The 15444-nt window shown below is 40.3% G+C and overlaps 1 protein-coding gene across 2 annotated transcripts in view; it reads left to right on the top strand.

Annotated features, from left to right (window-relative positions):
• The window catches only part of LOC126458620 (ATP-binding cassette sub-family C member 4-like), a 312931-nt gene that overhangs the window by 243082 nt on the left and 54405 nt on the right, over positions 1 to 15444 (top strand). For both annotated transcript variants that reach the window (XM_050095787.1, XM_050095786.1), the window contains exons 16-17: positions 5809 to 5959; positions 13992 to 14098. In XM_050095787.1, coding sequence (XP_049951744.1) covers positions 5809 to 5959; positions 13992 to 14098 — 258 coding nt within the window. The remainder of the gene's footprint in view (positions 1 to 5808; positions 5960 to 13991; positions 14099 to 15444) is intronic.

Raw genomic sequence — 15444 nt, 5'->3', positions numbered from 1 at the left:
CACAAATCACCAGATATTTACAAAATTAAATTTTTGGATTATGGCAGAAAAATATGGATTCAGAAAAACTGGAAACTGTATTTCAAGCTACCTTGTGGTCAGCTGCAAACCTGCAACAGAAAAAGGAAATATGTCATAGGTCCATTGGGGTGAAATGATCAGACTATACTGAACTGGCTCCACATAAGACAATACTCTGTCAGTAGTCCGTTGATTTTTAACTTTTCATAAGTGAACCATCAGCTCCCTTATACAAATTATTTTCCAACTCCATAAGCATGCCATCTTGCAAAAAATGGGGAGAGGGGAAAGAACACTTTCCCTACTGCAGTAGAATATTAATGCATTCAGTACACAAGAGGACAAACTGAGACTGTTCGCATCCACATAGATGATGATACGGCACACCTTTTTCTATCAACACAAGCAAAGAAGGTGTTGCTACTATAGAAGATAAGTGGACATGGCAACAATAATTCCCTTTTATTTGTCTCCTAAAGATGTTCTGGACAATGTGGCTCTAAACAGTAGCACAAATGAGATTTTAGACAGTAACACATGATGTGCTTTAGGACTCTGTCAGCACATTCCCTGGATAGGGCTGCTGAGCATCTCATTGAGACAGAAGCATTGTTTCTTATGAGCACAGGAAACAGCATCACATTACTGCTGCTTCAGGTCACCTATGAAGACAGCCTGTTTCTCAACCATGATGGTTCAAATGCTGACCAACCCCAGGAAGCCTCACACAAAATAAAAACTTATTTTAAAAACTATTAAAGACAGAAAGAAGTATGGGAAAAATTAGGAGAATTTTTGATAAATGCAGTAGCTGAACTGTAGTGTCCACGCCATGACAGAAGCATCTCCAAAGAACATAACAACATTCACAGATTTCCATTACTCCATTTGTAATTGACAGAATGACTGACACAGTCGTAAAAGGTTTCACGGAATGAAATGAGAAGTTTCATTCTTCAGCTGCACTTCAATAATACAGTGCAGCTATAGAAGATAAGTGGACATGGCAACAATAATTCCCTTTTATTTGTCTCCTAAAGATGTTCTGGACAATGTGGCTCTAAACAGTAGCACAAATGAGATTTTAGACAGTAACACATGATGTGCTTTAGGACTCTGTCAGCACATTCCCTGGATAGGGCTGCTGAGCATCTCATTGAGACAGAAGCATTGTTTCTTATGAGCACAGGAAACAGCATCACATTACTGCTGCTTCAGGTCACCTATGAAGACAGCCTGTTTCTCAACCATGATGGTTCAAATGCTGACCAACCCCAGGAAGCCTCACACAAAATAAAAACTTATTTTAAAAACTATTAAAGACAGAAAGAAGTATGGGAAAAATTAGGAGAATTTTTGATAAATGCAGTAGCTGAACTGTAGTGTCCATGCCATGACAGAAGCATCTCCAAAGAACATAACAACATTCACAGATTTCCATTACTCCATTTGTAATTGACAGAATGACTGACACAGTTGTAAAAGGTTTCACGGAATGAAATGAGAAGTTTCATTCTTCAGCTGCACTTCAATAATACAGTGCAGCTGTGAATGGTAAAGTCAACTGTTTGCCAGTGGCACATGTTCTTTTGATCACTCTGATGAGTTGAAGTCCATCTCAGCAGGTCTGAAGCAGTATGGCTTTCTTCTTCAGCAAGGGGACCAAACAGCGTGCTGGGCTTTTGGCATGCAAATTTCCATTAATAGCTTGTATTGTATTTTCAGAGAAGAGGATGAGTTGTTGTTTAAGAATTTACTCATTTATTGCACCTAGGTTTCTAGAAGAATGATGATCATGTTTACAGCTATATAATTAAAATGACAGACTGACTGCATGAGTCTATGCTGAATACACTAAATCCACTCTCTCTCTCTCTCTCTCTCTCTCTCTCTCTCTCTCTCTCTCCCCCCCCCCCCCCCCCCCTCTCTCCATCTCTCTCTCTCCTTATGAGGGACGTTTGAAAAGTCCGTGCAAAGTCCAAGAGATGGCACCACCGGTGCGTATCAAGGTCATGTTTCGCTAGTAGCATCTTTGGAAACAACACACACCAAGTTTCAGCCATTTTGGTCTATTTATTTGTGTCTGGCATTCGTGTGAATCAAGGAAGTCGAGTGATTGTCAAAAAATGGACGAAAAGAATTTCACGTGGTGATTAAACATTACTTTATGAAAGGCAAAACGCCTCGAGAGACTAAAGATAAGCTTGATAAACATTACTGCACCTTCGATTAAAACAGTTTATAAGTGGTTTCAAAATTTTGGGAGTGGCCATATGGGCAAAAGTGATGCTGAACGTTCTGGACACCTTGTGCAAAAATCATTGATAAAGTCAATGATATGGTGATGGATGACAGAAGAGTTAAGATGTGTGAGATTGCTAGTGCTGTGGGCATCTCAAATAAATAGGTACATAATATTTTGAATAAACATTTGGACATGAGAAAGCTATCCGCGAGATGGGTTCTGCGATTGCTCACGCTTGACCAAAAACTGAATAGTGTGAAATGTTGCAAGGATGGTTTGCAGCTGTTCAGGAAGAATCCGCAGGACTTTAAGCATCCATTCGTCACTATGGATGAAACATGGATACATTACTATACTCCTGAGACCAAAGAACAATCTAAACAATGGATTACCAAGGGAGAATCTGCACCAAAAAAGGCAAAGACCATTCCTTCGGCCTGAAAGGTTATGACGACTGTCTTTTGGGATTCACAAGGGATAATCCTTATTGACTACCTGGAAAAGGGTAAAACTATTACAGGTGCATATTATTCGTTGTTATTGTACCATTTGAAAACTGAGCTGCAAGAAAAACGCTGGTGATTGGACTACAAAAAAAGTCCTTTACCATCACTACACTGCACCAGCACACACCTCAGCAGTTGTGGTCGCAAGATTAATGGAAATAGGATTCCAACTCGTTTCACATCCCCCCTATTTTCCAGACTTGGCGCCCTTGGACTACTATTTGTTCCCCAATTTGAAGAAATGGCTGGTGGGACAAAGATTTTATTCAAATGAGGTGGTGATTGCAGGAACTAATAGCTATTTTGCAAAAACTTCCTGGCAGATTAAAATTGTGTGCCGGATCGAACTCGGGACCTTTGCCTTTCGTGGGCAAGTGCTCTACCAACTGAGCTACCCAAGCACGACTCACAGCCCGGCCTCACAAGCTATACTTCTGCCAGTACCTCATCTCCTACTTTCCAGCTATTTTGCAGACTTGGACAATTCCTATTATTCGGAAGGGCTCAACAAATTGGAACAGCATTTGATGAAGTGTATGAGTCTAAAAGGAGACTATGTCGAAAAATAAAAAAGGTTTACCCTAAACACATAAGTAGTTTTTATTTTTGCACGGACTTTTCAAACACCTCTTGTACTTCATAAAATCACGGTTTTTCCAATTTGTTGGTGTCTTTTGTATAATTCTTAAATTCTGTATGTATTTCTTAAATGTAACTTCAGTAACTTTTTCTCCTTACTTCATAAAATCACTATTTCTCTGATTAATTGATCTCTTTTGTACAATTCTTATATTCTGTATGTATTTCGTAAATTTAACAAGTTTTTATAATTTATTTTGGCCATACTCCTGCGTTTGATTTTAAAAGTACTATTTATTCTTTTCACTTATAGTTTTTAAAGCCTGAAATTTTGCATATTGTTGGTTATTACTTTAATTAACTTTTGCCTTCCACTGTATATAAACTCATATTTATAAAATTAAATAAGAATAAATTACCAGAATGAGATTTTCACTCTGCAGCGGAGTGTGCGCTGATATGAAACTTCCTGGCAGATTAAAACTGTGTGCCCGACCGAGACTCGAACTCGGGACCTTTGCCTTTCGCGGGCAAGTGCTCTACCAACTGAGCTACCCAAGCACGACTCACGACCCATCCTCACAGCTTTACTTCTGCCAGTACCTCGTCTCCTACCTTCCAGCTATTTTTCTGACTTGGACAATTCATATTATTCGGAAGGGCTCAACAAATTGGTAGAGCACTTGCCCACGAAAGGCAAAGGTCCTGAGTTCACGTCTTGGTCCGGCACACAGTTTTAATCTACCAGGAAGTTTCATATCAGCACACACTCCGCTGCAGAGTGAAAATCTCATTCTGGAAACATCCCCCAGGCTGTGGCTAAGCCGTGTCTCTGCAATATCCTTTCTTTCAGGAGTGCTAGTTCTGCAAGGTTCGCAGGAGAGCTTCTGTAAAGTTTGGAAGGTAGGAGACGAGATACTGGCAGAAGTAAGGCTGTGAGGACCGGGCGTGAGTCGTGCTTCAGTAGCTCAGTTGGTAGAGCACTTGCCCACGAAAGGCAAAGTTCCCGAGTTCGAATCTCGGTCGGGCACACTGTTTTAATCTGCCAGGAAGTTTCAAGAATAAATTAAATTAAAACAAAAACTGTAGTAATTAAAATACAGAAGAATGTTATGAAAATGAGCAGAGTGACAGAGTCTGTACTATTTTTTTGTACAGGACACAACAATTTGAAAACTATGGAGACCAGGGATGAGCTTGTGCCTTACAATCAAAAGCACAACCTTAGGCATATCCTGCTGTGTGAAAATTCTTGTCTTTTGACACACATCACTCATTATGTAATAATATGTGCACTGTCAAATAAACACGATAAACTTATATACATTGCCAACTAGCTACTATCCTATCATTATGTTCATAAGGGAGAAAGAAAATTGTGTCTATCAGAATTATTATCAAAGATTCACTATACTCCGTGTTTGGAAAAGACAGTATGTATTGGACACTTCTCCTGCTGTCCTTCATACACAAACACACCCTGCTAAAGCAAAACCTGGAATAGTAGACTTATTATTCTGCATGCTTCCGTAAGGTTGGAGTACAGCATTGGTACTTCCTGAACCACTACAGTCTGTTCTTTGTGTGCACATGATTGTGCAAGAAATGACAGCTTCACGAAGAATGTTTTTGTGTAGTCTTGTCATTCTGGGTTTAATGTAATGTCTGCGCTAGATGCATATTGAGCTCAGCAGACATTTTTTAGAAGATCTAATTTGTAAAAGTAACACTTGTGTTTGTTACCCTTCTATCTCTGCCAGAGAGTTTAGTTTTTCTTCTACTAACCGCTTCAGTCTAAATTTTCCCTTGTATGTAATCATGAGAACAGGCAGTGACAATTTGGCCTGACTGGAAACCTGAAAAATTTGCCATAATGTTACATCATCTGAACACTGCAATCATTAGACCTACACTAGGAACTCAGAATGCCTCCAGGGATGTTAAAAGAAATGTAAAATGAAAGGCAAGGTCAGTGCTGTGTTAACTTAGAAAACATGTTCCATAACTGATATGTTAAAAATAGTGTGCTCATATCATTTTATCCAACCTCCATACATTCCCGGGAAATTACAAAAATTAAAATCACAAATTATTTAGGAATAATGGAGATGACTCACTGAAAGCAGAAGCACTTGTCTTGTGAATACATCTGCTTTGAGAAGAGTCTGATCACTGTCATCTCTGACTATAGTCCTTCTTAGTTGATTAAAACCAATTTTCTAGCAGCAGATAGCACCAAATCAATAATTATATGATTTTTTTCTATAGGAAACCTGGGAAGACATATGAAAGAACTACCACTAAAGATATCTGTGAATAATTAAAAAATAATTATATGATTTTGTTCTATAGGAAACCTGGGAAGACATATGAAAGAACTACCACTAAAGATATCTGTGAATAATGAAAAATTATTTCCTTTTACTAAAATGCATGTTTCCCTTATGTTTTCTGCAGGTTTTTCTTGTCATGACTGGAATACTTGTCATGGTTGTCACTGTGAATTACTATTTTCTCATAGTGATTATTATTGTTGGTCCACTATTTTACAAAATACGTGGGATTTATCTTAGAACTGCCCAGGATATCAAAAGGCTGGAAGGAATAAGTAAGTATAAAATTAAAAATTATAAAGCAATCTTCTTTTACATGATTTTTTTACTTTTAACATGTTGTTATACAGACATCTCATTACTCACACAGTCATAATATATTATGTCAAAAGCAGGACTGTCCATTACAGTCAATTTGTCCATTACAGTCACTTTAAATGAAACATCATGACATCTTCTCAACCCTCCTCCCCCAACCACTTCTGACCCTGCACTTCCACCAAAATTTTTGCTTTCAGCTCAGAATTAACAGTGGATAAACAATGACATACTGTTTCTGGGGAGTCAATTTTCCTAGTAACAAATGTAAATATCTACAGTTATATTGGCTGACTTTCTCAAGACACAGGTTTATAATATGTAAATCCAGTGTATTGTAGTCAGTGAATGTACCTGAGTCTCTGTTGCTTGTGACACAATATTTTCACTTCAATACATCCAACAAAGCAACTTATGCAGAAAATGCTACGAGGGTAATCCCAAAAGTATGGTCTCCTATTTTTTTATAAGTACATAGACCTGTTTATTTCTACAGTGGTTTACATCAGTTTACAGCTTGAACATTTAGCTATTTTTGACATAATCACCATTTCTGTTGATGCATTTTTGTAGACGCTGTGGCAGTTTTTGTATTCCCATGTCATACCACCTTGCCAGCATGCTGTTCAGAAAGTTATGAACCTCTTCTTTCACCTCATTGTTGGAGCTGAATCACTTTCCGGCCAAGTTCTTTTAACCTAGGGAACAGGTGATAGTCGCTGGTCGCCAAGTCAAGACTATAGGATGGGTGGGTGGTTATGTTCCAATGAAAGTATTGCAGGAGAGCAACGGTTTGCCGAGCGATGTGTGGGCGAGCGTTGTCATGGAGAATGTGTACGCCCTTGCTCAACATTCCTCTTCTCTGGTTCTGAATTGCCCATTTGAGTTTTTACAGAGTCTCACAGTACCTGTCAAAATTAATTGTGGTCCCAGCGATTGAGCTCCGACAACGAGTTGAAAGAAGAGGTTCATAACTTTATGAACAGCAAGGCGGCGAGCTGGTATGATATGGGCATACAAAAACTGCCATAGCATCTACAAAAATGCATCAACAGAAATGGTGATTATGTTGAAAAATAGCTAAGTGTTCAAGCTGTAAACTGATGTAAACCATTGTAGATATAAACAGGTCTATGTACTTATAAAAAAAATTGGAGAGCTTACTTTTGGGATTACCCTCGTATAAAAATGATTGCATAAAAATATATGGATATTCATTAGGTTTTGACCAAGTCACTGTTTTGAGTCATAAAACATTTCAGGAGTTGAAATGCTGGTGAAAGCTTTGTGTAAGATGCTGTTGAACATCAAAGTGAACAATAAAACTATAATTAACAGAATAAATGGAACAGACATCAAACTTATTACAAGATATGGAAGAAAGTCATGGAAACAAAGACATAAAATCTGATGAAATTCCTGGATGGAATAATACACAAAAATAGGAAAGACAACCACTCACTTATAGCTGACTGATGTGTGGCACATGGAGAGATGAAACAGGAATCAGTATTCACTCCAACTTCTGAGCTATTCCTCTTTCTCTATCAAAAGTGCACACATTCACCCACACAACCACACAGACACCCAAATGCACACATATCTGCAGTGAGACTGACAACTGATTATTGATTGTTGAAAGCAGTAGTCACCTGGGCAGATGGAGATGAGGACAGTGTTGGGAAGATTGCAAGAGGCAAGGAGGGATTAGTGGTCTAGTGTGAGGTGAATCTTTTGACAGATGACTCAGCGGCTACATAACAAGATGAAATAATTTCAAAAGAGGGTAGAGCATATAAGAGATAAAGAGGAGTAGAGGGGGGTAGAAGGTAGGGGAGGAAAGGAGATTAAGGTGGTGATGAAGAGGGAGACAGGGAGGGGAGAGAGAAAGGGAGAGAAGAGGAGAGAGCATAGAAGGGAGAGAGGGTGAGAGAGGGAGAAAGAGCAACTGAGAGAGAGGAGGGGTATGCCCACTTGGGGGAGAGAAGTGAGGAAGAGTAGTGGGAGAAGCCAGTACATGATCTGGACAGTGGAGTGGTGTTGACAGAAGAGAGAAGGGAAAAAGTAAGGTGAGGCAGTGGGCAACAGGTTAGTGGAGGTCTAGGCCAGGGGAGTTGCGAGAGTACAGGATATGCTATAGAGAAACTTCCCACTTGTGTAGTTCAGAGAAACTACTGCTGCAAGGCAATATCCCAATGGCTCATGTAATGAAACAGTGTTAAAAAAGTCGTTTGTGTTGTGGTGCACAGCATGTTCGGAAACTGGATGGTTTGCGGTTTGACAGAGTTTAGCAGTAGTCTTTCGTGCGACTAGACAGTTTATTACTTGTAATGCCCACATAGAATGCTGCATAGTAATTATAGTATAGCTGATATATAACATGGCTGCTTTCACACATGGTCCTGCCTTTTATAGGATAGGAAATTCATGAGACAGGACTATGGTAGGAGATGGTGGGTGGGTGTATGGAGCAGGTCTTACACCTTGGTTGACCACAAGGGACTGAGCCACAGGGTGCAGGGTTGGGAGCAGGATTGGAATAGGAATGAGCAAGGAGGTTGGGTGGCAGAACACTACATCAGGTGACATGGACAGGATTTTGGGTAGATGTCTTAGGGCATAACAAGAGGTAGTCGAGTGATCGTGGAAGGATATGGTTTCCGAGGTCATCGTGATACTGGGTGTTCAGAAGACAGCTGGTTGGTGTCTGGTTGAGAGAGTTACCTGTGCCAGAAGAGGACGTGGCACTGGAGATCTTTATGGATGAGGTGGGTAGGATACCATCTGTCAGTAAAGGCTCTGGTAATGTTATTGTTATATTTCAACAACTCCAGTTTTCCATTGCAGACGTGGCATCCACAGGTGGTGGGCTGTAAGGAAGAGGCTATTTGACATGGAACAGTTGACAGGTGTCAAAGAGGAGGTACTGTTAGTGGTTGGAGCACCTGATGTGAACAGATGCATTTAAGGAGCCATCTGAGAGGTGGAGACTGACATCGAGGAAGGTGGGCCACTGAGTAGACAGTGAGCAAGTGAAGCAGAATTGGGAATAGGTGTTGAGATTTGCCCATCAAAAGTTAAATAATTGTGGATCAGTATGTGGATGGCTAGATATCAGGAGGGCAATGGGAAAGGTAATGTTCCATAGCCTCAAGGCCATGGGCGTGGGGAATGTTGATGTATGAGGACATCACATCTACAGTGACCATCAAAGAATCTGGTGGTAATGGGACAGGAGCTGTGGAAAGTCAGTGGAAGTGAGTGGTTTCTTGAATGTAGATTGGAGGCTACAGACAATAGTTTGGAGGTGTTGATGGATAAAGCAGACGTTCATTCCGTGGGAGCATTGTAGCCACTCACAATGGGACGACTAGTAGGGAGGCCAGTAGTCTTGTGGTTTGGGGTCGATTTGGGAGAAGAGACCAAACAGCGAGGTCATCGGTCTCATCGGATTCAGAAAGGATGGGGAAGGAAGTTGACCTTGCCCTGTGAGCGGAATCATCCCACAATTTGCCTGAAGCAATTTAGGGAAATCACGGAAAACCTAAATCAGGATTGCCGGACGCAAGACTGAACCATCGTCCTCTCGAATGTGAGTCCAGTTTGCTAACCACTGCACCACCTCGCTCAGTCTGGTGTCTGTGGTGTTTGGGGAGCAGATAAAGATAGGAGTGTGGGAGGGCTGGGTGGGGGTGCTGCCAATGTGACAAGAGATATAGATTCAGGTGTCAGATTTTGGGATGGACCTAACGCCATGAGGAGTTGCTGGAGGTTTTGTTGGACTTCTTGTTTGGGATCTTGGTCATAATACTTGTATGTACAGGTGTCAGAAGGTTGGCAGAGATCCTCAGATTCGTGACCACTGTGGTGGAACCCTTCTCTGTGGGGAGGATGATAAGGTCTGGATTGGTTTTCAGGTCACAGTGGATGTGTGTTCCATAGGAGTGATACTGGACTCACTTGAGAGGGATTTAGGAAGGGAAGGCAAGGCCAGGTTAGAAGTGAGGACCTTCTGAAAAGTTACCAGGAGATAACTGAGCAGAAGGGAAGGAGGATCGTGGTTGGATGGATGTTGGAACTGCTTTAAACAAGGTTTTGTGTGGGCTTTTAGCTTTCTGTCAGTCGTGTGGCAAAGAAATGTGACCACTGTAAAGAAGAAGTAAGGGAAGGAAGGTCCTTTACAAGTCAAACATGGTTGAACTTATGTTTTGGGCTAAGGAAGACAGGCCTGTAGAAAATACTGTAATGATGAGCTAGAAATGAGACAAGTTATTTAACTGACGATTGGGAGTCAGGAAAGAGAAAGGTTAGTCGTGTGTGAATGAGAGAATCAGATGAGGCAGATGCCATACATATTATGAGAGTAAATGTTGTGTAAGGGGCAACACTGACTCCTCTTCCCCCCCCCCACCCCCCCCCCTCTCTCTCTCTCTCTCTCTCTCTCTCTCTCTCTCTCTCTCTCTCTCTCTCTCTGTGTGTGTGTGTGTGTGTGTGTGTGTGTGTGTGTGTGTGTGTGTGTGTGTGTATTTTTCTCTCAACCTGTAAAAAGATCAATAGCTTGTACGAAACCTGCTTCAATCTTGTGTATTACTTTTCTTGTACACCACACATTCATCAACTGCAGGCAATAGGTTATCTTTCCTCATTACTGGTTTCATTCAAGAATTCCCATTATTGTAGTGTAACATATAGTTAGTAATGATCACACAATTCATTTAGCGTAAGCAAGGGTGGCAGTGTAACGGGCCAGCCTTTCAAGATTGTTTTTAATTTACATTCTTTTCTCATCCTTTTCATGTGTACATTCCAAAGATTTGTGCCTTTCTTAGCTATCTGCGTAACTTCTTTACACACACTCTCTCTGCTCACTGGTTTTCCATCAGTAACATTAGAACTTTGAATACATATGAAAAGTGTCAAATCAGGTAGCTAATATGCTGTACCTCGAGCCCCTAGGAGTGACAGATCGTTTGTCAGAAGAGAAAGGCAGTTAAAGAATGACCAGAATGTAGAGAGGATTTGTGAATGTTACAAGAAAAGTGAAGTCACTTGGGACCCTGACTCAAGAATTATAAGTTGTACTGAAATGTTAAGGAAAGTTCTGGTAGAATGTATGGAAAAATGATATGCCATTTTTATCTATCTGGAAGGTCAAACTTTCTTTAAATTTCTGAGGTTCTGCTCCAGTTGTTCTTGTTCCAGCAGTTGATAAGCAGATACTTGTCTTCCACCATATGGAGTGCATAACTCTATCTTGAACTTTGTCATTGTGTTTAAATGTTTGAAACAGACTTCTGCCCAGGGTTTCCTATAACTGAATATTTTGAGGGACAGTGCTGAACCACTGCAGCAAGTAAAAAACTATTTTTTTTTAATACCAATAATCTTTTGTCTTGCTTATAATACCCGTGACTACTAATACGGATAAATAACATGTGAGAATAGTGAGAGTGAGGTTCATTCTAGCAACCTTTACACGTTACTCATGTGTAATAGCAGAATACAAGTTATAATTGGTTTGATAATCATGATTACCACACAAAATTCACACGCAATGAAGAGAAAGGTGATATGATGACTCTCAACCCATATATGACATAACAATGATGAAAACTTTTATCCTTGTAACACTTGTCAAGCAAAATTGTTTTTACACTGTTTTGAGAATGGTATAATAATTGAAACTAATTGTCAATAAAAATGGTATTCATGCAGCTCCGCATTGGTGTTTCAAACATGAATTTCTTTCTTTTATCAGTATTGCTCCTACTCTCCACCCCAGGCAGATGAATTTCTTTCTTTTATCAGTATTGCTCCTACTCTCCACCCCAGGCTGATGTCTGTATTTGAAGCTTTCTTTGTTTTGATCCGTTCATACTCTCCATATGTGGCTTCTGCACTCTATTTTGCATAAGTGTTATGTGCTTGACAAGTGGCACAGCGGACTTCTAATAAGAGAGATGAAATCAGATTATGGTAAGATCACCATGGTTCATTCATTAAATCTGTCCTACCATGCCCAAGCAAACTAGCACTGTATGTTAATGAACTGACGCCAACTAGCTGTTAAGTATGAATGACATAAATATTAAACTTCCTGGCAGATTAAAACTGTGTGCCCGACTGAGACTCGAACTCGGGACCTTTGCCTTTCGCGGGCAAGTGCTCTACCATCTGAGCTACCGAAGCACGACTCATGCCCAGTCCTCACAGCTTTACTTCTGCCAGTATCTCGTCTCCTACCTTCCAAACTTTACAGAAGCTCTCCTGCGAACCTTGCAGAACTAGCACTCCTGAAAGAAAGGATATTGCGGAGACATGGCTTAGCCACAGTCTGGGGGATGTTTCCAGAATGAGATTTTCACTCTGCAGCGGAGTGTGCGCTGATATGAAACTTCCTGGCAGATTAAAACTGTGTGCCCAACCGAGACTCGAACTCGGGACCTTTGCCTTTCGCGGGCAAGTGCTCTACCATCTGAGCTACCGAAGCACGACTCACGACCGGTCCTCACAGCTTTACTTCTGCCAGTATCTCGTCTCCTACTTTCCAAACTTTACAGAAACATCCCCCAGGCTGTGGCTAAGCCATGTCTCCGCAATATCCTTTCTTTCAGGAGTGCTAGTTCTGCAAGGTTTGCAGGAGAGCTTCTGTAAAGTTTGGAAGGTAGGAGACGAGATACTGGCAGTAGTAAAGCTGTGAGGACCGGGCGTGAGTCGTGCTTCGGTAGCTCAGATGGTAGAGCACTTGCCTGCGAAAGGCAAAGGTCCCGAGTTCGAGTCTCGGTTGGGCACACAGTTTTAATCTGCCAGGAAGTTTCATATCAGCGCACACTCCGCTGCAGAGTGAAAATCTCATTCTGGAAACAACCCCCAGGCTGTGGCTAAGCCATGTCTCCGCAATATCCTTTCTTTCAGGAGTGCTAGTTTTGCAAGGTTTGCAGGAGAGCTTCTGTAAAGTTTGGAAGGTAGGAGATGAGATACTGGCAGAAGTAAAGCTGTGAGGACCGGGCGTGAGTCGTGCTTCGGTAGCTCAGATGGTAGAGCACTTGCCTGCGAAAGGCAAAGGTCCTGAGTTCGAGTCTCGGTAGGGCACACAGTTTTAATCTGCCACGAAGTTTCATATCAGCGCACACTCCGCTGCAGAGTGAAAAATCTCATTCTGGACATAAATATTGATTGTCATACAGTTATAAGTATTTACATATATATTAAATCATCATCCTGTGCTAAATAATGTGTATGAGAATGTGTGGAGTGTGTGTGTATGTGTGTGTGTGTGTGTGTGTGTGTGTGTGTGTGTGTGTGTGTACTCTATAGCTTTGAAAAACTTTTTACCTTTACTGTTTCAATTATTTACATCCTGTCAGAACTTTCTATTGCCATACTCATAACACATGTCAACTGGATTTGTAAATGTTCATATTCATTGTAAGATCTACTAAATGTGATGATGTATATGGGCATGAAATATAAACTGATTCATAATAAACGCTAGAAAAATTCCATTGTAACAGCTGATTCTATTAAGTAGCATCTGAAGTGCTATTGGTAACACAAATTGGATAAAGTGTTTCTTCACTACAACATTTAGTTATTCATGTGATAATTAATTACCATACCTATACCCTCACTTCTTTAATTGTATGTTCCTTTTATTTGTCAGTCATATGTGACATGTACTCCTCCTTGCTTTTCCAACTTTCCACTTTTCATTCCTTCCATTTTCCTTGGAGTGGACAAAATGAAGATTATTCCAGAAAGATAAAGCACTATTTTTTGTCACCATCTGTTCTGCAATGATTGTATTGTTTGTGAATATTGCATTTAAAAAATTTTAATGCCCTATGTAGATATAATCAGTAAGGGTGAAGCAGTGTAAATCAGTTTCTAGCGTTTCAAACATTAGCATTGCGGTCTTCAAAACTTTCATATTTTTTGTAAATTTATTGGTAATTAAATTTTCAATACCTTTGTTTCTCAAATTTACAGCTCGGAGCCCTGTGTTTTCATATATCTCAGCTTCTTTAAATGGTCTTACTACTATTAGATCATCAGCAGCTGAGAATATGGTCATGAAAGAATTCGACAACCTTCAGGTATGAATATTACGTAAAGGAACAGAAATTAAATATCTCTTACATAATATACTCTAAATTATTATGGACCATAATATATTGTCACACAATGGAATGTAGATGGTAAGGAGAGAGGAAGAGCAGGAAAACAGAATTGTGTAAGTGTAGAATACAAGGATAAGGTATTATGAAGCCAAAGTCAAGATATATGTTCCAGAAAAATGGTTAAAAAAGTCAGACATTGTGACACACATGTGAGATTTGAACTCGTGATAAGTCCATGAGATACACTTTGAAAAAGAACAGTGAACAAGGTAGGTAACTGACAACTGAGGAGAAAATTAGAGAGCTTGTAATACTCACATAAAGGAGAAGGAAATGGGAAGACAAAGACTGGGAAATGAGGGTAAGACAGGGAATGATGAATCAAGGAAAGGGAAGAGGCAATGATAAGAAACTGTTAGAACAGTTTTGATCAAATTAAAGATAATGTATGGGGTGTGATTGGAAAGTTTTAAGAATGGGCTTGTAATTGTACAATGGTGGTACTGACATGCTACTGTGATGCATCCCCTGCAAAATAGTCCCCTTCTGACTGAACACACCAACTCCAACGGTGTTTCCACTTTTGGAAACATTCCTGGAATTGAGTCAAATCATTTCCCGTTCAGTGAAAATTTCAGTTTAGGAAACAGGTAGAATGCCACAGGGACCAAATCAGCGGAATATGGTGATTGTGGAAGCTCAGAAGTTTGAATTCGGCAAAAATTCAATGATGGAAAAGGCACAATGAGCCAGAGCATTATCATGGTGTAGCACCCAACTCCAGTCTTTCCACAATGCAGGCCTTTCCTTCTGCACCTTTTCACACAAACACTCAAGGACACATTTGTAATATTCCTGGTTAATTGTCTGTCCTCCAGAGGTAAATTTATGATGCTCAGTACCGGTAGAATCGAAAAAAATCACCATCATCATCTTCACCTTCGACCGACTTAGCCAAGCTTTTGTAGGTCGTGGTGAATCTGGAATCTTCCAGTGTGAAGACTGCACTTTGGTTTCAGGATCATATCCATATACGCACAATTTGTCACATGTAATTACCCTATTTAACAAATCTGGGTCATTTTTAGTCCTATTAATCAGTTCTTGGGGCACCCTTCAAGTTGGTATTGTCTCTGATTACTTGACAACGCTTTTGAAATTAATTCTGTGGGCACTCGACGCATGTTCAGATATTCAGTTTAATTGACTGAACTGCATAGAAACTTAAATTAAGTTCAGCAGCCATCTCCCTAATTGTAAGTCTACGATCAGAGCACACAAAGTCGTGAACTTTCACAACATTTTCATTTGTTTTTGAGGTG

This window comes from Schistocerca serialis, chromosome 2 (genome assembly GCF_023864345.2).
Source record: "Schistocerca serialis cubense isolate TAMUIC-IGC-003099 chromosome 2, iqSchSeri2.2, whole genome shotgun sequence".
In the NCBI taxonomy this organism is placed as follows: Eukaryota; Metazoa; Arthropoda; class Insecta; order Orthoptera; family Acrididae; genus Schistocerca; species Schistocerca serialis.
Note: the sequence above shows the minus strand (reverse complement) of the source record. Positions and strands in the feature narration are given on the sequence as shown.